This window comes from Protopterus annectens, chromosome 5.part0, assembly GCF_019279795.1.
Source record: "Protopterus annectens isolate FY-2018-M chromosome 5.part0, PAN1.0, whole genome shotgun sequence".
In the NCBI taxonomy this organism is placed as follows: Eukaryota; Metazoa; Chordata; order Ceratodontiformes; family Protopteridae; genus Protopterus; species Protopterus annectens.
The window spans coordinates 1,378,053,020-1,378,075,562 of NC_056735.1; the positions used below are offsets into that span (position 1 = coordinate 1,378,053,020).

At 44.6% G+C, this 22,543-nt stretch overlaps 1 protein-coding gene across 1 annotated transcript in view; it reads left to right on the forward strand.

The window, feature by feature from the left end:
- EED (embryonic ectoderm development) overlaps positions 1–22,543 on the forward strand; it is a 967,389-nt gene that overhangs the window by 765,826 nt on the left and 179,020 nt on the right. The window contains exon 10 of the mRNA XM_044072008.1: positions 12,054–12,127. Within this exon, the coding sequence (XP_043927943.1) occupies positions 12,054–12,127 (74 nt within the window). The remainder of the gene's footprint in view (positions 1–12,053; positions 12,128–22,543) is intronic.

A 22,543-nucleotide genomic window follows, 5' to 3' on the forward strand; every position in this document is an offset into this window, starting at 1 on the left:
ACGTCAGTGCGCCAGGGGTATATAAGATGCATCCGATGCCATTTTCTTCAGTCTTTCTTGCCGTGTGGTGCCCGAAGCAGAAGCAGTTCGCAAGTGCCGGTCGGCCGACTACTGAGATTTTCAAAGTCGAATTTCAGAACCAAAGTCTTCAATAAAGGGTAAGTACCTCGTTGGGGAAACTTTTTTTCTTGCCTCAGACCGATGTCAGAAAAAGTTAATTGTATTTCTTGTGGAAAGCAAATACCTCATAAGGACTTCCACTCTTACTGTATTCCATGCCTAGGCCCTGATCACGACGTCACTAGTTGTCTGTTCTGTGCTAGATTTAACAAACATACTATTAAAAGGCGTTTTGAGTTTGCTTTGCACTACTTTGGCCGACGGTTCAATTATACTATGCCGTCGGATCATCAGACGACCGCATTACCGAAAAAACGCAAGGACAAGGATAAAGACAGACATCCAAGGTCCAAAACCGATGAAGAAGCCTCTTCTAGGCCAGTCGCCGGTTCTCAGTGAGGCGCTTTCGCAGCCCCTGACACCTGCTACCTCAGAGCCACAGGCCGCTTCCGACTACCACGTGGAGACAACTAGGCCTCTGGAAACTCAAGGTATTGGGCCTACGGAAACTAATCCTTCAGATGGGTCCGGAGCCGCTGAGCAGGCATAGGTTTCTGAGGGTGTTTTCAGAACTTCACAACTTACCATCTAGACAACAGCCAAGGCAAAAGTACCATTAAAGACAAAGAAACAAGTACAGCCTTCTCCTGGACAAACCTCCATGCCTAAAAAACAGATGCTTAAAATGGCCGAAGACCTTATTACTCTAATCAGGGGTTCCCATCCCCCTCCTGAGAAAAGGCCTAGGCAGGATATAGACTATGATTCCTCTGATCAGGTTTCCATTTCCTCTGATTCCACTTCTGACCAGGGGTACTCAATACCTCCCTATGAGGACTCTGATGCTGAAGAATCTATCCCTTCAGCCTCTCCTCCTGAGGATTATTCTTTTGGGGAAACTTTACATACCATGAGGGAGCACTTCCATTGGGAAAGTCAGGAATACTCAGATTCTAAGAAAAGGCTCAGAGATTTCCTTTTACTACCTCAGCACAGGCCTCTGGCTAATTCCGCCTGTGCTAGATATTGTTGATGATGTGTTCTCTGAATCCAGTTTATCTCCAGACTCCTTGCCCCCTGCACCAGCCAAGCCAGATAGGTACTACAGAGTTCCTGACTGTCACAAGTTTCTTTATAAGAACCCTTCTGCTGATCCAGAAACTATTTCCCAGGGTCCAAAAGGGGTTAAGGCTTCCATTGCAAAAAATCCAGTACCCTCTGACAGAGATTCCAGAGCTTTGGATAGATGGGGGAAGAAAGTATACACTTCTGCAACTTTAGCTGTAAGAGCTTTAAATTGCCAGTTTCACATGCTTAAGTACCAACAATATTTGATGACTAAATTAAAACAGAAAATGCTAGCAAGTTCAGAAGCTCCTGATTGTAAAGAAATGCAGGATTTATTACATGCAATTGAACAGGTGGGAAAACATACTCTGCAATGTGGTTTTGATTCTCTAGAGACCTCTTGTAGGGCCGCAGTTACAGGTTCAGTGATTCGAAGGCATGCTTGGCTAAAAGAACGGAGTTTACCTGATCATGTTAAGGCAAAATTATTGGATGCTCCTTTACAGCATGATACCTTGTTTGGTGTTGAGGCAGAAGAGGTATTAAAATGGAGGTAAAAGCTAAATCTATGCAAACAGTCAAGGATTTCTTGCAGGTACAGCCACCTCGATTTAGCAGAAATTGGCCTACAAAAAATTGGTCCTTTCCAGTGCCACAGAGGCAGATACAGACGCCCAAGAGGCAGATCTCAACCCCTAGGCTCAAACAGACAAAAACAGTGGGGCACCTCAACCCCTAGAGGAGGCGAGGACAAGTCTCAGTCTTACAAGAAACAGTCACAATGGCTTTCCCATTCGCATGCCAAGCACTTCCCTTTTGGAAGCCCCCTTGGGGGGGGGGGGAAACTAGCACTTTTTTCTCAAAACTGGCAAGCAATCACCCAAGACAGATGGGTCTGAATATTGTGTCTCAAGGTTACAGGTTCCACTTTTATACGTTACCAAGGCTAAAAGGAATGCCAGACCTGCCACAAAATCAATGGGCAGAGGCTCAAAAACAAATTTCAGCCCTCATGGACATGAGAGCTATTCAGAAAGTACCTCAGCAAGAACAAGGACAAGGATTTTACTCAAACTGTTCCTAGTCCCCAGAAAGGACAAGGCCTGGAGGCCCATACTAGACCTTTCAATTCTAAATACTTACCTGGATATTCCAAAATTCAAAATGTTGACTTTACAGCAGCTTCTACCCATGCTGGGCAAGAACGCTTGGCTTGTTGCTCTGGACCTCAGAGACATACCTGCATGTCCCTATCAGACAAAATTGCAGAAGATACCTCGTATTCAAAGCTGGCTCAATGCACTACCAATTCTCAGCACTGCCCTTTGGCTTATCTACTGCACCCAGAGTCTTCACAAAGTGCCTGGCACCAGTAGTTGCTTTTTGCAGACAAAAAGGAATTCAAATATATCCATACCTGGACGACTGCCTCATTCAAGCAGAGACAAAGGACATCCTCCTACAGCATCTGGCGTTTGTAAAAAGGTTGCTAACCTTTCTAGGGTACACAGTAAATGCCCTCACAACAGATTACATTCCTGGGTGCCATCTTAAATACAACGGCCCAGATGGCTTACCTCACGCCACGCAAACAAGTTCAACTAACTCAATATTTTCAGTTACTGGCAAAAAAGTCCCATCTCCCTGCAAGAAAAATTCTGCAGGCCCTGGGATTCATGGCATCCTGCATACTACTAATACCATATGCCAGACTGCATATGAGGAAAATACAAAGGTACCTAAAAAGTGTTTGGACTCAACACACTGACAGTTTAGAAGCAGTAATACCAATGATTCCCTGCCTACAACAGGAGTATTGATGGTGGGCACAGGCATGTCACCTAAACAAGGATCAGCCTTTCACCCTACCCACAGCCAGGCAAACTCTAACAACGGATGCTTCGGATTACGCCTGGGGAGCACACATGGCAGGAAAATGCATGCAGGGCAGGTGGACCACAGACCAGATGCATCTACACATCAATCAGAAAGAGATGTTAGCTGTACAAAATGCTCTAACAGCTTTCAAAGACCTTCTGCATCCAGCACAATTATTATTAAAGACAGACAACACCACAGTTATGTGGTACATAAACAAGCAGGGGGGGGGGGCACTCATTCTTACCCCCTATGCAGGCAAGCCATGACCTTGTGGAACACAGCTCTAACGTACCAAGTTCAGCTGCAAGCACAATTCCTGCCAGGAAAGAAAAATACTCTGGCAGACTATCTAAGCAGAAATATCAAGGACCCTCACGAATGAAAATTGAATCCACAAATCTTCAGCATGGTAACGCAAAAATGGGGATGCCCAGACATAGATCTTTTTGCCTCCCCACTGAACTACCAACTACAAAAATTCTGCACAAGGACTTGCCACAAACAAGCATGGAAAGTGGATGCTCTTGTTCAGCTGGAAAAACCTAAAAGTATATGCATTCCCACCTCTGCCTCTCCTTCCAAAGGTGCTCCTAAAAGCCAGACAAGAGAAACCACAGATGATACTGATGGCTCCAGACTGCCCACGCCAGCACTGGTACCCTATATTAAGGAACCTTGCGCAAGGACCACCATGGATTTTGCCTCAAATTCCACGCCACCTGACTCAACAAAACAATCAGATCCTGCACCAGCAGCTCAAAACCTTAAACCTGGCTGCATGGCAGATCCATTAGACAAACGGGCAACACCTCTCCCTAAAGCAGTTATGGATGTCATTTTGGAGGCCAGGAGGCCTAGCACCAGGAAGGCTTACTCAGATAAATGGAAAAGATTCTGTGCCTGGAACCAGGCTCAAAACCTTGATCCTCTTGTCCCAAACATTCCTCAGATTTTACAATACTTAACTGAGATGCTGGACCAGAGGCCTATCCTTTTCATCTATTAAGATCCACGCCTCTGCCATTTCAGCACATTACAACATGGATCCTCCTTTATTCTCTCATCCCCTGCTAAAACAGTACCTCAGAGGGGCTAAAAACATAAGACCGCCCAGACCACCACCAACACCAACTTGGGACCTCAATTTTGTTTTGGAAAAACTGACCCTGCCTCCTTTCGAGCGAGCTCATACAGCCGATCTAAAATTTTTATCATGGAAAACAGCTCTGCTCCTACCAGTAACTTCAGCACGAAGAGTCTCAGAGCTACAGGCATTAATGGCAGTGGAACCTTTTATAATTTTTCATCAGGACAGGGTTTCTCTAAGAACAAAACCCTACCTTTATGCCAAAGGTGGTATCTAGTGTGGCTCTTAATCAAACCATCCATTTGCCAACTTTTTATCCAAACCCCCAGAATAAAGGGGAAAAACTTCTGCATTCTTTGGACATACACAGACAACTACGCTTCTACTTGGGCAAAACAAAAGCTATCAGGAAAACTGAGCAACTGTTTGTAGCATATGCTGTAGGATCACAGGGCAAGGCTATCTCAAAGCAGACTATATCCAAATGGATAGGACACTGTATTTGTTACTGTTACACACAGCATGGAAAATCAATTCCAAAACACATTAGGCCACATTCCACCAGGGCTACAGCCACTTCAATGGCCTTTCTCAGAGGAGTACCTACAAAGGAAATTTTGGAGGCTGCAATTTGGAGTTCATTGCACACCTTTACCAAGCATTACCACCTGCCTCTTTACTCTAAATCCAGAGCAGGATCTGCCACTACAGTTCTGCAGGGCCTCATAGCCAATCCTAACTCCTTATAGACCAGCCACCCAACCTTAGCTTTGGTATTCCACCCAAGTGTGATGACTGCAGCAGTGTAACCCGATGAAAATAGTACAGTTTTGTACCTACCATAAATGTAGATGTTCGAGTGTTCACACTGCTGCAGTCCTGGTTACCCTCCCTCCATCCCTTCTGAACTGGCTGGCCTTATCTATACCTATCTATCCTCTACAACCTTTGTGGTGTATTTGCTTGTATCTGAAGGTATTGTTATTTTATATGCATAACTGTTTATAGCAATAGGTATTGCCTACCTACTTGGGGGCACCTGACATCTGGGGCAAGAAAAAAGAAAATGGCGTCGGGTGCATCTTGTATACCCCTGGCGCACTGACGTCAGGGAAGAAGCGACAGCAACCGACGCTGGACCAAGACTTTGGAACTCTGGCCGACTGCGGGACCGCCTGATGGCAGGATAACCCAGGTGTGATGACTGCAGCAGTGTGAACACTCGAACATCTATATTTATGGTAGGTACAAAACTGTACATTCCGCCTTATTGTACTATTTTTAAGTTGTAGTACTGTGACCACTAGTCTCATGGCATCTGTGCTTTTATCCTGAGTTTTGGTACCTTGTATCACTTTTGACCTATAGTAGTGTTGTATTTCTATTGTGGCACCTGTGCCTATATCCTATGACTTTCCGGCTTGTCATATTTTGTGCAAAGTATCTGCTTTTTGTTCTTGTTAGTGGTGCCCTTGTACAAACTCCTTTACAGTATCAGTGCATACACTGTTAGTGCAGATAATAATATACAATAGTGTATTGTTTGGTTCTGCCTTATTGTAGTGTGTGTGTGTGTGTGTGTGTGTGTGTGTGTGTGTGTGTGTGTGTGTGTGTGTGTGTTTATGTTCATCATATTATAAACTGTTGAAGTCCTCACTTCTGGTGATCTCTTGCTTGTAGGTAGCCCACACCCAGTCAGATGTTCTACGTGTTTCACTGTTGCAGTCATCACATTTGGGTTATCTGCCTGCAGGTAGCCCTCAGCCGGCCAGAATACCAAAGTCTTTGGATTTCTGCGTCAGATGCGGTCTCTTCTGTCAGGTCGTCATGGGTATAAAACGTGCACCCAATGCCATTAAATCAGTCTTTCTTGCCATGTGGTGCCCGAAGCAGAAGCAGTTCGCAAGTGCCAGTCGGCCGACTCCTGAAATTTTCGTTTTCAAGTTTCAGACCCGAAGTCTTCAACAAAAGTTGAAGTACCCCATTAGCGATCCTTTTTCTTGCTCTAACCAATGTCAGTAAAAGTTAACAATTGTCTTACCTGTGGAAAGCAAATACCTCCAAGATTTCCATTCTTACTGCATCCCTTGCTTAGGCCCAGCCCACGACGTCCCTCGTCAATTTTGTGCCTTATTGAATGCCCGAACTGTCCGTTGTCAGGCTATTTTTGCAACTAATTATTTTCGTACTCGTTCTCTGTACTCCAAAATGACTTCAAGCCATCCAACTACCGATCTTCAGAAAAAATGCAAGGATAAAGACAGACCGCATAGGTCTAAAACAGCCGATGACACTTCCGTTAAGCTAGTGGCCAGTCCGCCGGTACTCAGTGAGGTGCTTTCGCAGCCACTGATACCTGCTACTTCTGATTTGCAGGCCTCTATTGAAACCCATTCTGAGTCTGGTATGCCGCGAGATGCTTCTTCGACTATAGAACCAGAAGATGTCTCTACCTTGGATGGGTCCAGAGCCGCTGTGCAGGCACCGGCTTCTGTGGGTGTATTCAGGCCTACAGACATTCATATTAAACAGATGCCATTGTTTTCATCCAAGCCTAAAACTCGCACCACGACTAGAAAACCGACAACCAAACCGCAGGCACAGGCCAATATGCCTAAAAAACAAATGCTTAGAATGGCTGAAGACCTCATTACCTTGATTAGGGGAAGCCAGCCTTCCCCCTCTAAGAGACCTAGAACTGGCTTTCTTTCTGATTCTTCTTATCAGGAATCTGATTTTTCTGCTCCTTCTGATTACCAGGATATGCCCTTATCTAGTTATGAGGATTCTGATGCAGAGAATTCCATTCCCTCTGCTTCCCCTCCAGAAGATTTTTCTTTCGGTGAAACCTTGCACACTCTTGGGGAGCATTTCCGCTGGGAAAGCCAGGATTACTCTGACTCCAAAAAGAGGCTTAGGGAATTCTTCAACACAGGCCTTTAGCTATCCCTCCTGTTCTGGACATTGTAGATGATGCTTTCTTGGAATCTAGCCTTTTCCCAGACACTTTACCTCCAGCTTCCAGAAAACCTGACCAGTATTACAGAGTACCTGACTCTCAAGTTCCTCTTCAAGAATCCTTCTGTGGATCCAGAGACCATTTCCCAAGGACCAAAAAGGCATTAAGGCTACTGCTGCCAAAAAGCTTCCTCTTCTGATAGAGATTCTAGAGCCTTAGACAGGATGGGGTAAGAAGGTATACACTTCTGCTTCTTTGGCCATCAGGGCTTTAAATTGCTAGTTTCATATGTTAAAGTATCAGCAGCATGTTATGGGGCTACTTATAAACAGAAAATGATGTTGATTCCTGACTGTACTGAACACAAAGAATTACAGGATTTAATGCATTCTGCAGAACAAGTTGGAAAACATATTTTGCAATGTGGTTTTGACACTTTAGAAGCATCTTGCAGGGCTGCTGTCACTGGGTCTGTATTTAGAAGGCATGCTTGGCTTAAGGACAAAACTTGCCAGATCATGTTAAAGCTAAATTACTGGATGCTCCCTTAAACCAAGACCGCCTTTTTGACGACAACAGCAGAAGTTGTCCTCAAAAGGATGGAGGAAAAAGTTGAATCTATGCAAACTGTTAAAGATTTCCTACAAGTACAGCCTCCCAGATTCAGTAGGCATTGGCCTTCTAAGAACAAATCCTTTCCAGTCACTTCTAGGCCTTTTCAGTGCAAACCCAGGAACAGCAGACCACCTAGGCTACAGTCTCAGGCTTCGCAGAAACCTAAGCAGTGGGGGCTCCCACTTCCAAAGCAGGGAGTAGTAAGGCACCCCCCTACGGAAAAATGGCACAATGACTTAAGCTTAACCCTTCCAAGCCCTGCTCTACTACCTACTCCCTTAGGAGGAAAGCTCGCCCTGCATGCAAAAAACTGGGAACTCATTACCCAGGACAGTTGGGTTTTGAACATAGTTTCCCAAGGATACAGATTCCAGTTCCACACCCTACCCCAAGGATACAGATTCCACTTCCACACCCTACCAACACCAAATGGTTGGCCAGACCCAACCCCTAAATCAATGGGTGGAGGTCCAACAGCAGGTTCTGTCCTCAATATCAGGGATATTCAGCCTGTCCCAAGGACAGAACAAAGGGGACAAGGCTTTTATTCAAGACTTTTTTTGGTACTTGGAAAAGACAACAACTGGTGTCCTATCCTGGACCTCTCTATTCTCAACAACTTTCTGGTAGTTGCAAAATTCAAAATGCTAACTCTGCAACAGCTTCTTCCCATGCTAGCCAAGGATGCCTGGCAGGCAACCCTAGACTTTTAAAGGAAGCTTACCTGCACATCCCAATAAGGGAATCTTACAGGAAATACCTACGCTTCAGGGCAGGCTCCATGCACCATCAGTTCTGTGCACTTCCCTTTGGCTTATCTACTGCTCCCAGGATATTCACAAAGTGCCTAGCTCCAGCCATTGCATTTTGCAGGCAGAGAATTATTCAAGTTTACCCATATTTGGATGATTGTCTGATTCAGGCAGAAAGCCAGGACTTGCTATTACAACACCTGGCATTCGTAAATAAAGTTCTAATCTTACTGGGGTACACCATCAATGAAAATAAATCTCGCCTAGTACCCTGCCAACAGATTGTATTCCTGGGAGCAAGCTTGAACACAACTTCCCAGATGGCATTCCTCACTCCAGAGAAATAAGTTTACTTAACAACCTACTTCAGACTATTGGCCACAAAACCCCAGCTATCTGCAAGGAAAATACTGAAAGCCCTGGGGTTCATGGCCTCTTGCATTTTGCTAATTCCATATGCAAGACTGCATATGAGGAAACTCCAGTGGTATCTAAAACACCTATGGTGTAAACATTCTCAGGACCTGGAAACAATGATTTCTATCATTCCTTGTATCAAGACAGTTTCTTTCGTGGGCAGAGGCCTGCTACCACAACAAGGGACTCCCTTTCACTGTACCCCTTGCCGCCCAAACCCTAACAACAGACTCAGACTATGCATGGGGGGCTCACATAGAAGGGCAGTGCATTCAGGGCAAATGGAACCAGAGTCAGATGCACCTGCATATCAATCAAAAATAAATGTTAGCTGTACAGAATGCTCTGACAGCCTTCAAAGACTGTATTCTTTCAGGACAACTATTGGTAAAGACAGACAACACCACGGTTATGTGGTACATAAGCAGGGGGGAACCCACTTGTACCCTCTCTGCAAACTAGCCATGGCTCTGTGGAACACAGCCTTGAGCTACAAGTACACCTGCCATCTCAATTCCTGCCAGGCATACTAAATTCACTGGCAGACTACTTAAACAGAAGTCTCATGGACCCACACGAATGGAAACTAGAAGCCCAAAATATTCAACCTCTTGAGGAACAAATGGGGGACCCCAGAGATGGACCTGTTTTCCTCCCCTCAGAACTACAAATTGAACAAATTCTGCACAAGAACTCCCCATAGCCAAGCTTGAAAAGTGGATGCCCTGTCCTTTACCTGGGAAAGCCTCTCAGTTTATACCTTTCCCCCTCTGCCTCTCCTCTTTGAAGGCTCTACTAAAGATCAAACAGGACAAGCCAAGGACAATACTGATTGCACCGGACTGGCCACACCAGCACTGGTACCCCCTCTTGTGCAGTATGGCACTGCTACAGCCATGGCACCTACCTCAGACCCCTTCCCTGCTGTCCCAGCAGGCGGGCCAGATTCTGCACCCTCAGCTTCAAACCCTGAACCTTGCAGCCTGGCTAATTCCTTGAGCTCTCCCTTAGCATAGTAAGCAGGTACTGGATGTCATTCTGGCGGCAAGGAGGTCTAGTACTAGAAAATCCTATGCTGAAAAGTGGAAAAGATACTGTTCCTGGAGCCTGGCTCAGGGGATGGGCACAACGGTGCCCAGCTTACCTCAGATTCTACAGTACTTAACAGAAATGCTCCACAGGGGCCTCTCCTTCTCGTCAATTAAAATTCATGCCTCTGCCATTTCAGCACATTATAATACAGAGCCACCCCTTTTCTCTCACCCCTTGCTAAAGCAATTCCTTAGAGGGGCCAAAAATGTAAGACCCCCCAGGAGAGCTCCCACTCCAGCCTGGGACCTTAACTTTGTATTGGAAAAGTTCACCCCCCCCCCCTTTGAGCCAGCTGCAACAGCAGAGCTGAAATTCCTTTATTGGAAAACAGTCTTCCTTCTAGCCATCACTTCAGCAAGAAGAGTGTCTGAATTACAGGCCCTCATGGCAGTAGAACCCTTCATTATCTTTCATGCAGACAGGGTTTCCCTCAGAACTAATCCTTTATTCCCAAGGTGGTGTCTAGTGTGGCCCTAAATCAGTCCATTCATTTGCCTACTTTTTCCTTAATCCACAAAACAAAGGGGAACGAATACTGCACTCTGACAACTTAGATTTTATTTGGACAAGACTAAGCCTCTCAGAAAATCTAAACAGCTGCTAGTTGGCTTTGCTGCAGGGGCAGAGGGGAAGGCCATTTCAAAGCAAACCATTTCCAAATGGATAGCTCACTGCATTCATTTCTGCTACAAGCACCATGGAAAACCTACCCCACATGGGATATGATCACATTCCACCAGGGCTGCATCTACCTCTGCGGCTTTTCTCAGAGGAGTCCCTACCAGGGACATCCTAGAAGCTGCTTACCCAGAGCTCTGTACATACCTTCACCAAGCATTACCACATGCCTATCTTTTCTAAATCCAGAGCTGGATTTGCCATTGCAGTCTTGCAGGACTTAATAGCTGGCCATAATGCTCTTTAACATCCCCCCCTTCCTTAGCTTTGGGAATCAACCCAAATGTGATGACTGCAACAGTGAAACATGAAGAACGTAGTACAGCTGTGTACACTTACCTTAAATGTAGATGTTCGAGTGTATTCACTGTTGCAGTCCTGGTTACCCTCCCTCCAGCCCCCGGACTTCTCTTGGCTCTACCTTTCCTTTTTGTTTGGTATATTTATTTTTTCTGGTGTATTTGCTTTTTGATGGGAGTGTACCATACCATATAATTGCTTCCTATTGTGCGGGCACCTGACATCTGGGGCAAGAAAAACTGATGTAATGGCATCGGCTGTATGTTTTATACACCTGACGACCTGACTTCATGGAAGAAGAGACAGCATGATCCAACTGAGAAATCCAAAGACTCTGGTATTCAGGTCGATGACTGCAACAGTGAATACACTCTACCATCTACATTTATGGTAAGTGTACACAACTGTACTTTTTCCAGTGCCGTACCTTCCTGACTGCTTCAGCCAAAGCCTACCCACCCAGGCATGAGTAGGTTTGTGTATAATGGTTGCATCAAGCAACACCATTTCCAGATTTTTCTTTCCCCAGCTAAAGGCCAGGGTGCCCCAGAGCCCTGTGGACCAGGTGGAACCTCTTCATATGGCCCAGATCCAGCCCCTCAAAGGATCCTAATCCCATTTCTCCAGGAAAATAGCCAGCAAAGCAGGATCCAGGGCTTGGTAGAGAGTTTAGAGTATAATCCAGGGGTAGGAGGCCACCACAATCCAAAGGTTGGTCCAGGGGATCATAAAGCACAAGGAATAACAAGGAAAGGGGTGATGTTAGGGGGAGCTTGGACAGCAGTAGTGAAGCTACTGAAATATCTACATTTGTGGTAAGTTCCTAACACAGCTTTACAATCCTAGTGGAAAGGGGATAAGATATTTTGGATACAAGAACTTGTAGATGACCATTCTTAATCCTTATTACTGCGATCTCTGGTAGAAATTTACCTGCTTCAAAGGCAAACCGATATTTTCAGTATTAATCATTTTATAAGCTGTCATCAGAAGTCTAGCTATTGCACTGGCAAGAGATTGCTCGCTTCATAATAAATTAGTTCACAAGTGTTTGAAGTATTGATTTGCTTGTTTTGTTTTTCAGATGCTTGCATTAGGCAATCAAGTTGGTAAGCTTTATGTCTGGGACCTGGAAGTTGAAGACCCTCTTAAACCTAAGTGAGTATTTTAAACATGCAGATATTTTTAAATAGGTACTCTGGAGAGAACATCTTTGATTCAGGCCTATACCTGATACTAGCATATTATATCATTAAATAGAATTATATTTCAAGTTAATGGTTATGAATATGATAAACTTATTTACACTAGTGCATCTTCAGTGGCTACTCATAACTTTTTTTTGTTTGTCTGCTTTTGCTGATGATCAGCTTGCAGGATCTTCACCTCTGTTATATAGGCATAATTGCGTTTTAGTACTGTTGTTTCCCTTCACAGTGTGACATTGGTTGTCTCCATAGTATGCATTAATGTTTTTATTTGGGTTTACTCAAGAGTCCCCATCCACCCCCATGCAGTCACAGGACTGCAAGGTTTTCTTCATGAGTAGTAGTCACTTAAAGCCATTAGACTCTTGCCTACATGCACCCACCCTGAATTTAGCAACCTGTAGCTGGTGCTGTTTGTAGAATCTCCAATTCACCAACAGTGTGTGCAGATTCTTTACCCTACATGGATGGGCTGATAATCCTGATTTAATTGGGCAATCACGAAATTAGTGGTGCATGCAGAAATACATGTCTGAATTTGTTGTGCTCTTGTTGAAAATCTGAGGACTGCAGTTATGGTCCTCGAAATAGTGAGACTGTACATATGAATCCGAAAATTCTATACCAAGTTTGAGGCTGCAGTAGCTCAAGAATATTTCGCTTACCTTTTCCAAGCTGCCACAGTCTTGGAGTTGCTATATATAAATAGCAAAAATGTGGGATTGTAGCTTGACCACATTGTAGGGATGCAAGGTGAGAATGTTTAAATGGCTTTACAGCTTGTTTTGAGGTTTCACTGTCTTCCTTTGTCAATTACGTTTTCTTTTTTTTTTTTTTATTTGGCAGAGCACATTATTATTTTCCCCACATTTCTGATAGGGACACAGATTTTTTTAATTTAAACCTCTAAATGCATATAGATGACGTTGATATAGTAACACTTGCAAATTGCTATGATGTAGATTTTGTTGTTTTAAAGTCATATTGATTTTAGCTTTTGCATTAAATTTCTTCATAGTCAGTGTTGCAGTACTGATTCTTGGGTCTTCCTGCCATGCAGACGTACATGACTGGCCCAATTTCCAGACTGTCTATTTCATCCCTAACCAGCATGTGGACATCAGGGTATAAGAAGGGTATCCATCGATGCCATCTTCAGTTCTTTCTGGCTTTTCAGTCTGTTGCATTTCAAGTGTGATCAAAATGCTTGCAGTCAGTCTGTTTTTCCAGTGTGTCTACTTCCAGTCAGATAAGTAACCCATTGGAGATTCTCCGTTTAAAAAGGTCAGCAATTGCTTGATGTGTGGAAAGCAAATCCCACATAAAGATTTTCTTTAATTTTGTCTGATGTTCTTCGTGTTTCACTGTTGCAGTCATCACATTTGGGTTATCTGCTTGCAGTAGCCGTCAGTCGGCCTGATTATCAAAGTCTTGAGTCCTGCATCGGTTGCTCTCTCATCTTCCATGACGTCAGGTAGGGGTATAAAGCATGTAGCTGACGCCATTACTTCAGTCTTTCTTGCCGTGCGGTGCCCAAAACAGAAGCAGTTCGCAAGTGCCGGTCAGCAAACTCCTGAAATTTTCGTTTTCGAGTTTCAGAACCAAAGTCTTCAACTAAAGCTAAGTACCCCGTTGGAGAAACTTTTTCTTGCTCCTTGCCGATGTCAGTAAAAGTTAATAATTGCATTACTTGTGGAAAGCAAATACCTCAAAGATTTTCATTCGTACTGTATTCCTTGCCTAGGCCCTGACCACAATGTACCTTGCTGTCAGTTTTGTGCTTTATTTAATCAGCACACTATCCGTCGTCTGTATATTTTCGCCTCTAAGTATTTCGGTTATCGGTTTAATTATCCAGAAATGTCATCGGTTAGCCATCCGACTACCGGGATTCCAAAAAAACGCAAAGATAAAGACAGAGACAGGCCGCCGTTGTCCAAAACTGCCAACAACGCTTCTCCTAAGCCAGTCGCCAGTTCACCGGTACTCAGTGAGGAGCTTTCGCAGCCCCTAATGCCCACTGCTTCTGATTCGCAGGCCTCTACTGAGACCCATTCGGAGTCTGGTATGCTGCGAGATGCTTCAGCTATGGAACCCACAGATGTCTCTACCTTGGATGGGTCCGGAGCCACTGTGCAGGCACCGGCTTCTGAGGGTGTATTCAGGCCTATGGACTTGCATATTAAATAGACACCTCCTTCATTAGTTAGGCTTAAATCTAGATCCATGTCTAAAAAAAACGACACCCAGGCCACATGCGCAGGCCTCTATGCGTAAAAAAAACAAATAAGAATGGCTGAAGATCTAATGACTCTAATCAGGGGTAGCCAACCCCCCCTCCCCCCCAAGAGGCCTAGGAATGAAGTTGATTGAGTCTTCTGATCAGGATTCTGTTTGTTCTGACTCTGATCTAGATTTACCCGTACCTACTTATGAGGATTCTGATGCAGATAACTCTATTCCCTCTGCTTCCCCTCCTGAGGATTTTTCTTTTTGGGAAACCTTACATACTCTAAGGAAGCATTTCCACTGGGAAATCCAGGATTTTTCTGATTCAAAAAAGAGGTTTAGGGATTTCCTTCTCCTACCTCAGCATAGGCCTTTAGCTATCCCTCCTGTACTAGACATTGTTGATGCTTTCTGGGAATCCAGTTTGGCCCCTGATTCCATGCCTCCTGCTCCCAGAAAACCTGACAGATACTACAGGGGCCCAAGGGCATTAAGGCTTCTACTGCTAAAAATCCTACCCCTTCTGATAGAGACTCCAGGGCGCTGCATAGATGGGGTAAGAAGCTTTACACGTCTGCAACCTTGGCCATTAGGGCTTTAAATTGCCAGTTTCATTTGTTAAAATATCAGCAACATGTTATTGGACTGCTTAAACAGAAAATTGTGTTGATTCCTGACTGTGTGGAAAATAAAGAATTACAGGATTTAATGCATTCCTCCGAACAAGTTGGAAAACATAACGCACACAGTGAACTGCAACAACCTGCTTTATTACAGAACTATACGAACGAAGAATACTTGGCGCTTTCACCCAAACATTAGGGCATCATCAGAGTACAAAGAATTAACATCAAGGCCATTCATATATATGCAAATAATTTCCCAATAACCTAATTAACTAATTAACATAAACATTGATTAAACAATGTAAATGTAGAGATATGTATAAAATCACTTGACTCCAATAAAAAACATGTTTAAAATACATATATAATAATTGCATATGTTATAAATAACAGCACTATAAATTTAAATATTGTTATATAAAATATATATAGAAAACTTGTAGTATATTGTTATTAAATATTTAAAAATTATTGTATCAATAAATAGATGAATATGTATGTAATAAATTATGAACTATACATAAAAAATAATAAATAATGTTACATTATAAAATATGGTCATATAAAATGTGACCTATATTTTAAAATACTTGAAATAGATATGTTTTCATTGATACCAGGTAACATACAAGCATTTAATCTAAATTGCCATAAACATTCCATAGCCTCGAGCATAGTCTTATCACCACCTTTGTGTATATTGTGTGGAATTCTATCTATAACAAAAAATATAAATCTTTTAAAACTTGGACATCTAGTACTGTGCATGTATAAAGAACTAGTAGTCTTGTGTTTCTTAATATCCCTAGCATGCTCAACTATGCGTTTCCTTAGCTTCCTTATAGTTTTGCCAACATAAAATGCCGGACAAGTGGAGCAAGTAGCCAGATATATCACCATCTTCGTGTTGCAATTACAGTAACCAGGGCATCTAATAGTCTTATTGTAACCCTGTATTGCTACATTTGGACCATCATTAATGTATTTGCAGATGTGACAAGTACCACATTTGCTCATTTTTTATGTTTTATATAAATTCCTGTTGCTGTTAGACTCATAGATGTCCTTTAAATTTCTACCTCTACTGAAAGTGATTTTAGGCTGACTTCCTAATATCTTAGATAGCTCAGCATTATTTATAAAAACACTTGTCCATGTCTCCTTAATAATATCAGCTAAATAATGTGATGTATCATTATATGGCAAAATAAATGAATCGTATCTAGCCAAACTAGAACTATTATTAGACAAATTGTCACATCCATATTTAATAATAGGTTTATATAGTATGGTCCTATTAGTATAAATATCCTTTTTAATGGTATCAATAAGATTATTAGGGTATCCTCGATCCATAAACATTTTAGACAGAATTTCAATTTCATGTTTAAACATACTATCGTCGCTAATGATTCTTGATAATCTAACCATTTGCCCTTTGATCAAATTTCTTTTTTGATACATAGGGCGACAACTATCGAAATGTAGAAAAGAATTGGAAAAGGTTTTCTTCCTAAAAATGTTGGAATGAAAACCATCATCATCATGGGACAAAGTAAGATCAAGAAATTCACATTGTTTTTCTTGAATATTACTAGTGAATTTGAGAAAATCAGATGTCGCACCCAGATATTCAATAAATTCAATCAATACAGCTTTTTCTCCTTTCCAAAATGCAATAATGTCATCCAGGTAACGCAAATATAAAGAAACATTCTTCCAATATGTGGATGTAAAAAATGTCATCCAGGTAACGCAAATATAAAGAAACATTCTTCCAATATGTGGATGTAAAAACTAAGTCATTTTCCCATTTTGCTAACACCAAATATGCATATACGGGGGCACATCTGGCACCCATTGCAACACCAGTACTTTGTAAAATTCACCATTAATATAAATAAAATTATTGTTGAACACAATTTCCATTAAATCAGTTAAAAGACGACATTTACTAGCATCCATGTCACTATGACTCAATAGACTGGCCTCAAACATTTCAAGACCTTGCTTGTGGGGAATAACTGAGAATACATTGACCACATCAATTGTAGCCATAAATAAATCAGAAGTACTCGTGACATTATTTTGTCTAATTAACTCCAGACAGTGCCAGGAATCCCTTAAAATGTGTGGTAGTTTTGCAAGAATGTTTTTACAATTAACATCAATAAAGGATGCCAAAGCCTCAGTCTTTGACCCTTTTGCAGACACAATAGGCCTAAAAGGTGGATTATGTACATCTTTATGTATCTTCGGGATACCAAAAATAGTTGGTGTCATGGGGAATTCAACATTTAAATAACAATAAGTTGGAAAACATTCTTTGCAATGTGGTTTTGATTCATTAGAGGCCTCTTGCAGGGCTGCTGTTACTGGGTCTGTGCTCAGAAGGCATGCTTGGCTTAAGGAGCAATCTTTGCCTGATCATGTTAGCTAAATTTTTGGATGCTCCTTTAAATCAGGACTGCCTGTTTTGCAACAAGGCTGAGGAAGTTCTTAAAAAGATGGAAGGTAAAGCTAAATCTATGCAAACTGTTAGATTTTTTACAAGTTCAGCCTCCTAGATTTAGTAGGCACTGGCCCTCTAAGAATTGGTTCTTTCCAGCCCTTTCCAGGTCTTCTCAAGCCAAACACAGACACAGCAAAAACCCCAGGTTTCAGTCCCAGGGGACTCGCAGAACTAAGTAGTGGGGGGGCCTCCACTTCCAAGTCTGGGAATAATAAGACACCCCCTATGGTAAACTGTCTCAATGACTTCCTTTTAAAATTTCCAAGCACTTATCAACTGACTGCCCCCTTGGGGGGAAAGATTGCTCTTCATGCAAAGAATTGGGAACTCATTACCCAGGACAAATGGATTTTAAATGTAGTGCCCCAGAGATACAGATTTCACTTCCACATGTTGCCAACACCAAGTGGGTGGCCGGACCTACCCCCAAATCAGTGGGCAGAGGCCCAAAAACAAGTCCTTTCTCTCTTAAGCATGGGGGCTATTCAACTGGTACCAGAAGAGGAAAAGAGACAAGGTTTCTACTCGAGACTTTTCCTAGTACCCAGAAAAGACGATTCATGGCGTCCTATCCTGGACCTGCCTACTCTAAACACCTTTTTGGAGATTCCAAAATTCAAGATGCTGACTCTTCAATTACTTCCTGTGCTAGGCAAAGATGCCTGGTTGGCAACACTAGATTTAAAAGAAGCATACCTGCACATCCCAATCAGGGAATCTTGCAGAAGATACCTACGCTTCAAAGCAGGCTACATGCACTGCTCTTTGGCTTATCTACTGCGCCCAGGGTATTCACAAAGTGGCAAGCTACAGATGTTATGTGATCCTATCTCGCCTGCATTCTGTACTGATGGGCTCGGAGCCGATCCCTCGGCTCCGACTCGGCACGCTATGCTATAGAGCGAGGCCTCTTATTGGCTGAGCTATTTCTTATCCCAGGATGCACCACCACTAATCCCCCAGATCTCGTTTGCCGCTTACAAGCTAAGACGTGGTCTCAACTTGGCTGGGCTAAGTACTAATTTATTTAGGCTTTTCCTGCCAGGAATTTGATTGTTTTGAACCCAAAAGCTGTTTTAACAGCTATTGTGATACGTGTGTGTATTTGGTGAATTTGTTGAGAAATTTGTCTTTTTCGTTAAGGGAAGGTTTCCCGTTTTAGTTAGAGGGGCCTTCCCCTTTTGCTATTTGCTATTCTAGCGTTTATTTGTGGATAAAGTACCCGTTTAAGTTAGAGGGTCTTGACCCTCTCTTTCTGTGTTTTTTTTTGTGTGCAACTGTTTGTTGTGTCATAAAAAAAAAAAAAAAAATTTTATATTTTTGAACTTAAACTGCTGGTTTTGGTGTTATCTCCCTTTAGATAGGTGTGTTATCTCTCTTTAGACATGTCCAAAGAGCATAGGCCCTCCGGGTTTAAAAAATGCGCGAGGTGTGGTTATAAGATGTCCATAACGGATGACCACTCCTCGTGCGTTTATTGTTTAGGTGCCAAGCACCTACAAGAATCATGTAGCGTGTGTCACGCCTTCTCATCAAGGGTCCTCCAGGAGAGGAAAAACAAATTAATCCTTAAGGGGTTAATTAAGCCATCCTTTGAGGAGGCTTTATCTTCTTCTCCCTCTCCTTCAAAAAAGAAGAAAGCGTCTGCTCCGACCAGTCAGTCAGAACAGACTGCCAAAAAACCTAGGCAGACTTCTCCATCGGCTCCACGGACTTCGGAGCCGAGGGCGGAACGGTCTGCCTCGATGCCTCCAGTCTCGACCCCTCTGGTTTCGGAGCCGAGGACTGGGGCATCGAGAGGCGGGTTACCTTCATCGGCTCCACTGATATTGGAGCCAATGAGGGTTGCCGGCTCAGACTCTTCCCCTTCGGAGCCGAAGTCCTCATCGGCACTGAGGGAAATTGCCTTGAGATCTCCCACGGAGCCGATAGTTATAGAATCCATTCGGAGCCGGTCCCCTAGTCCTTTGGAGCCGATGGAGAAATCGGTTCGGACCCGATCGGTATCGTCCAGATCATCCAAGATGTCTGATTCGGACATCGACAGGGTGCTCCTAAGACTCTTCCAGTCTCCGGTGTTCCAAAAGTTAGTTTCGGCTCCAGCCCATTCGGCTTCGGAGCCGATGATCCACCTTGCTACTATGGTTCCTCCTCCAACAGCCTCGGCACCGTTGGAGCCGGTGCTGGTGGAACCGGTGGAGGTTTTAGGGTCGGGCCCGACCCTTACTCCAACTCCGGCTCTTGGGTCGGAGTTCGGTACGCGGACTTCTTCCGTTGGCCCCGGGGGGGATGCTTCGGGATTGATGTTTTCGGTCCCAAGTCTTCCTCTCTGTGCGTCTGCTGCGGAAGTGCCATCTACCGTCGTGGCCACGGAGGTGGGACCCTCCCAGGATTCTGGTGGTCCCGCCTTCAGGGCTATGAGGAGTGCGTTAGCCAAATCATCTTTGGCTACCTCCACGGTCTCCCCAGCTCCTTCCCTGCATACCGAGACTGGGTCTTTGGCAGCCCTCCTGTCCTTTGACAGCGGAGCCCCGGGGCCTGAGGTTACCCCCACTGGGGTTTCCCCCCCTCCTGGAGGTCCTTCTGAAGCTTCTTTGGAAGAACCCCCCAGTAAAAGATCGTGCAAGAAGAAGCACGTTGACTCCCCTGATGAGTCTCTTACATCAGACACTGATCTCGATGATGCAGAAGGGTCCCCTAAGTCGTCCTCGGATGATGTCTCCTTTGCAGACATCCTGGAAGCCCTTAAACAACGAGGCGGCTGGCAGTCCAAACCCCCTTCTGCTGATGAGTCAGTGTTCCTTAAGGCCTTCGGGGCTCAGCCCTCCGCCTCCTAGGTGTCTCCGCCCTTCGACGAGCTCTTGGATTTGATCTGTCGAAGGGCGTGGGAACACCCAGACTCTGTGGAACCGGTGCCTGCTCGTCCTAATAAGTTCCTCTCTGCACCCCCTGAAAGAGTTTCTAACTAAAGGTGTGGCTGTAGATGCTTTGGTGGTGGCATCTGCTACCCAGCAAGATGTAGCAGAGGCTTCGACGTCCGTCGATCCTCCTAATAAGGAGTCTAGGAGCATGGATCGGTAAGGAAAGCGCACCCCAAGTTCAGCGGCCTTTACATTAAGGTCCTTGAACTACCTTACGCACTTTACTAGATTTCAGAGGGATCTGATTAAAGAACTTTCCGATACCCTCTTGGGTAACCTGCCTGAGGAGCTGGCCCAGACGGTTGGCTCTCAGCTGGCTACATTGTCGTCCATTTCAAACTCGTCCATGAGGCTCATTTCTTATGCGGCCGAAGGGGCGAGTAGAGCGGCGGATACAGGCATTGCTCTACGGAGACAAGCCTGGCTCCGCCTGTGTCATTTCGCGGAGGCCTTTAAGTCTTCCTTTGCAGACGCCCCCTTTGATGGGTCCTCCCTGTTTGGACCCAAGATAAAGGACACACTGACCCGCTGCGAACAGGAGGGTAAGACTCTGACTGCCGTAGGGGCACGATTTTCCACTCCCTTTCGGCCTTATCCCAAGGCTAAAAGAGGAGGGAAAATGTGGTTCCGTAGATCTCAGAAGCCTTACCCCTCTCAGCAGGATGATCCACCTTCCAGAGGCAGGGGAGGGGGAAATTCTTCCGGAAGACGCCGTCCCAGAGGCGGCAGAGGCCCTCGCAACACTGGAGACCGCGAGTCCTTTCGTGGCTCTTCAGCCTTTCACAGTCCCTGAGGGATTGCCCGACTGTGCAGCTCCAGAGCCAGTCGGGGTCGTTTTCAAGCACCTAAAAGCCTGGGAAGGTATCACTCAGGACCGATGGGTGCTTCGAATTATCGCCGGAGGTTACACCATCCCTTTCTCTCACTCTCCACCTCAGTCCAAAAAAATCCCGGACCCGCCACACAGTCAACGGGAAACTGCAGCCTCAGAAGTTTCAAAGCTGCTGCAAAAAGGAGTCATCCAACCGGTCCCCGCAGACCAGATCGGATTAGGGACTTACTCAAGATTCTTTTTGGTGCCAAAAAAGACTGGGGACTTGAGACCCATTTTGGACCTCAGCATTCTAAACCGTTCAGTCAAAGTCCAAGTTCCGAATGGTCACAATACAAACCATTCTCCCATTGCTGGAGAAAGGTGTTTGGATGTGCTCCATAGATCTCAAGGACGCTTATTACCATATCATGGTACATCAAGCGTTCAGGAGACATCTGCGCTTCAGCCTAGGAGGCAGTCATTTTCAGTTCCGCATGCTGCCCTTTGGTCTCACCACAGCACCCAGGGTGTTCACCAAGTGTTTGGCGGTCGTGACTGCTCACCTGAGAAGTCTAGGATTCCAGATGTTTCCGTATCTAGACGACTGGCTCCTAACTGCCACCTCCAAGCATCTACTACTGCGGAGCCTACAAGCCACTATATCACTGGGCAATTCCCTTGGAATCACCTTCAATTGGCCAAAGTCTGTGTTGCTGCCATCTCAACGCATAAGATTCATAGGGGTAGAGATGGACTCAAACCGAATGTGGGTCCATCTACCTACAGACAGAATACAAACCATACAGACTCAAGTTCGAGCCTTCCTTCCCAGGTCCAAAGCCCCAGCCAAAATGGTCCTGCAGCTTTTGGGATCCATGTCCGCCACGGTTCTTCTAGTCCCCTTGGCAGGGTTGCACATGAGAATTCTCCAGTGGCTTCTTTCAGCTCAGTGGTCCTTTCAGGAACCCCCTCTTAGTCACCTCATATGGATCACGGAAACCTGCAAACGGGACCTTCGCTGGTGGCTAGTGCCCTCCAATTTGGATCAGGGACGACCCTTTGTTCCACCTCCTCCTGCGGCCACTTTGACCACGGACGCCTCCCAGATGGGGTGGGGGGGCATTCCCTGGGCAGGTCAGTCCAAGGCAAATGGCACCCAGAAGAGACCCTACTTCATATCAATATCCTAGAAATGAGGGCGGTGCTTCTGTCCCTTCAAGCCCTTCACGATTACCTCCCTCATGGCGTAATTGCCGTTCACTCA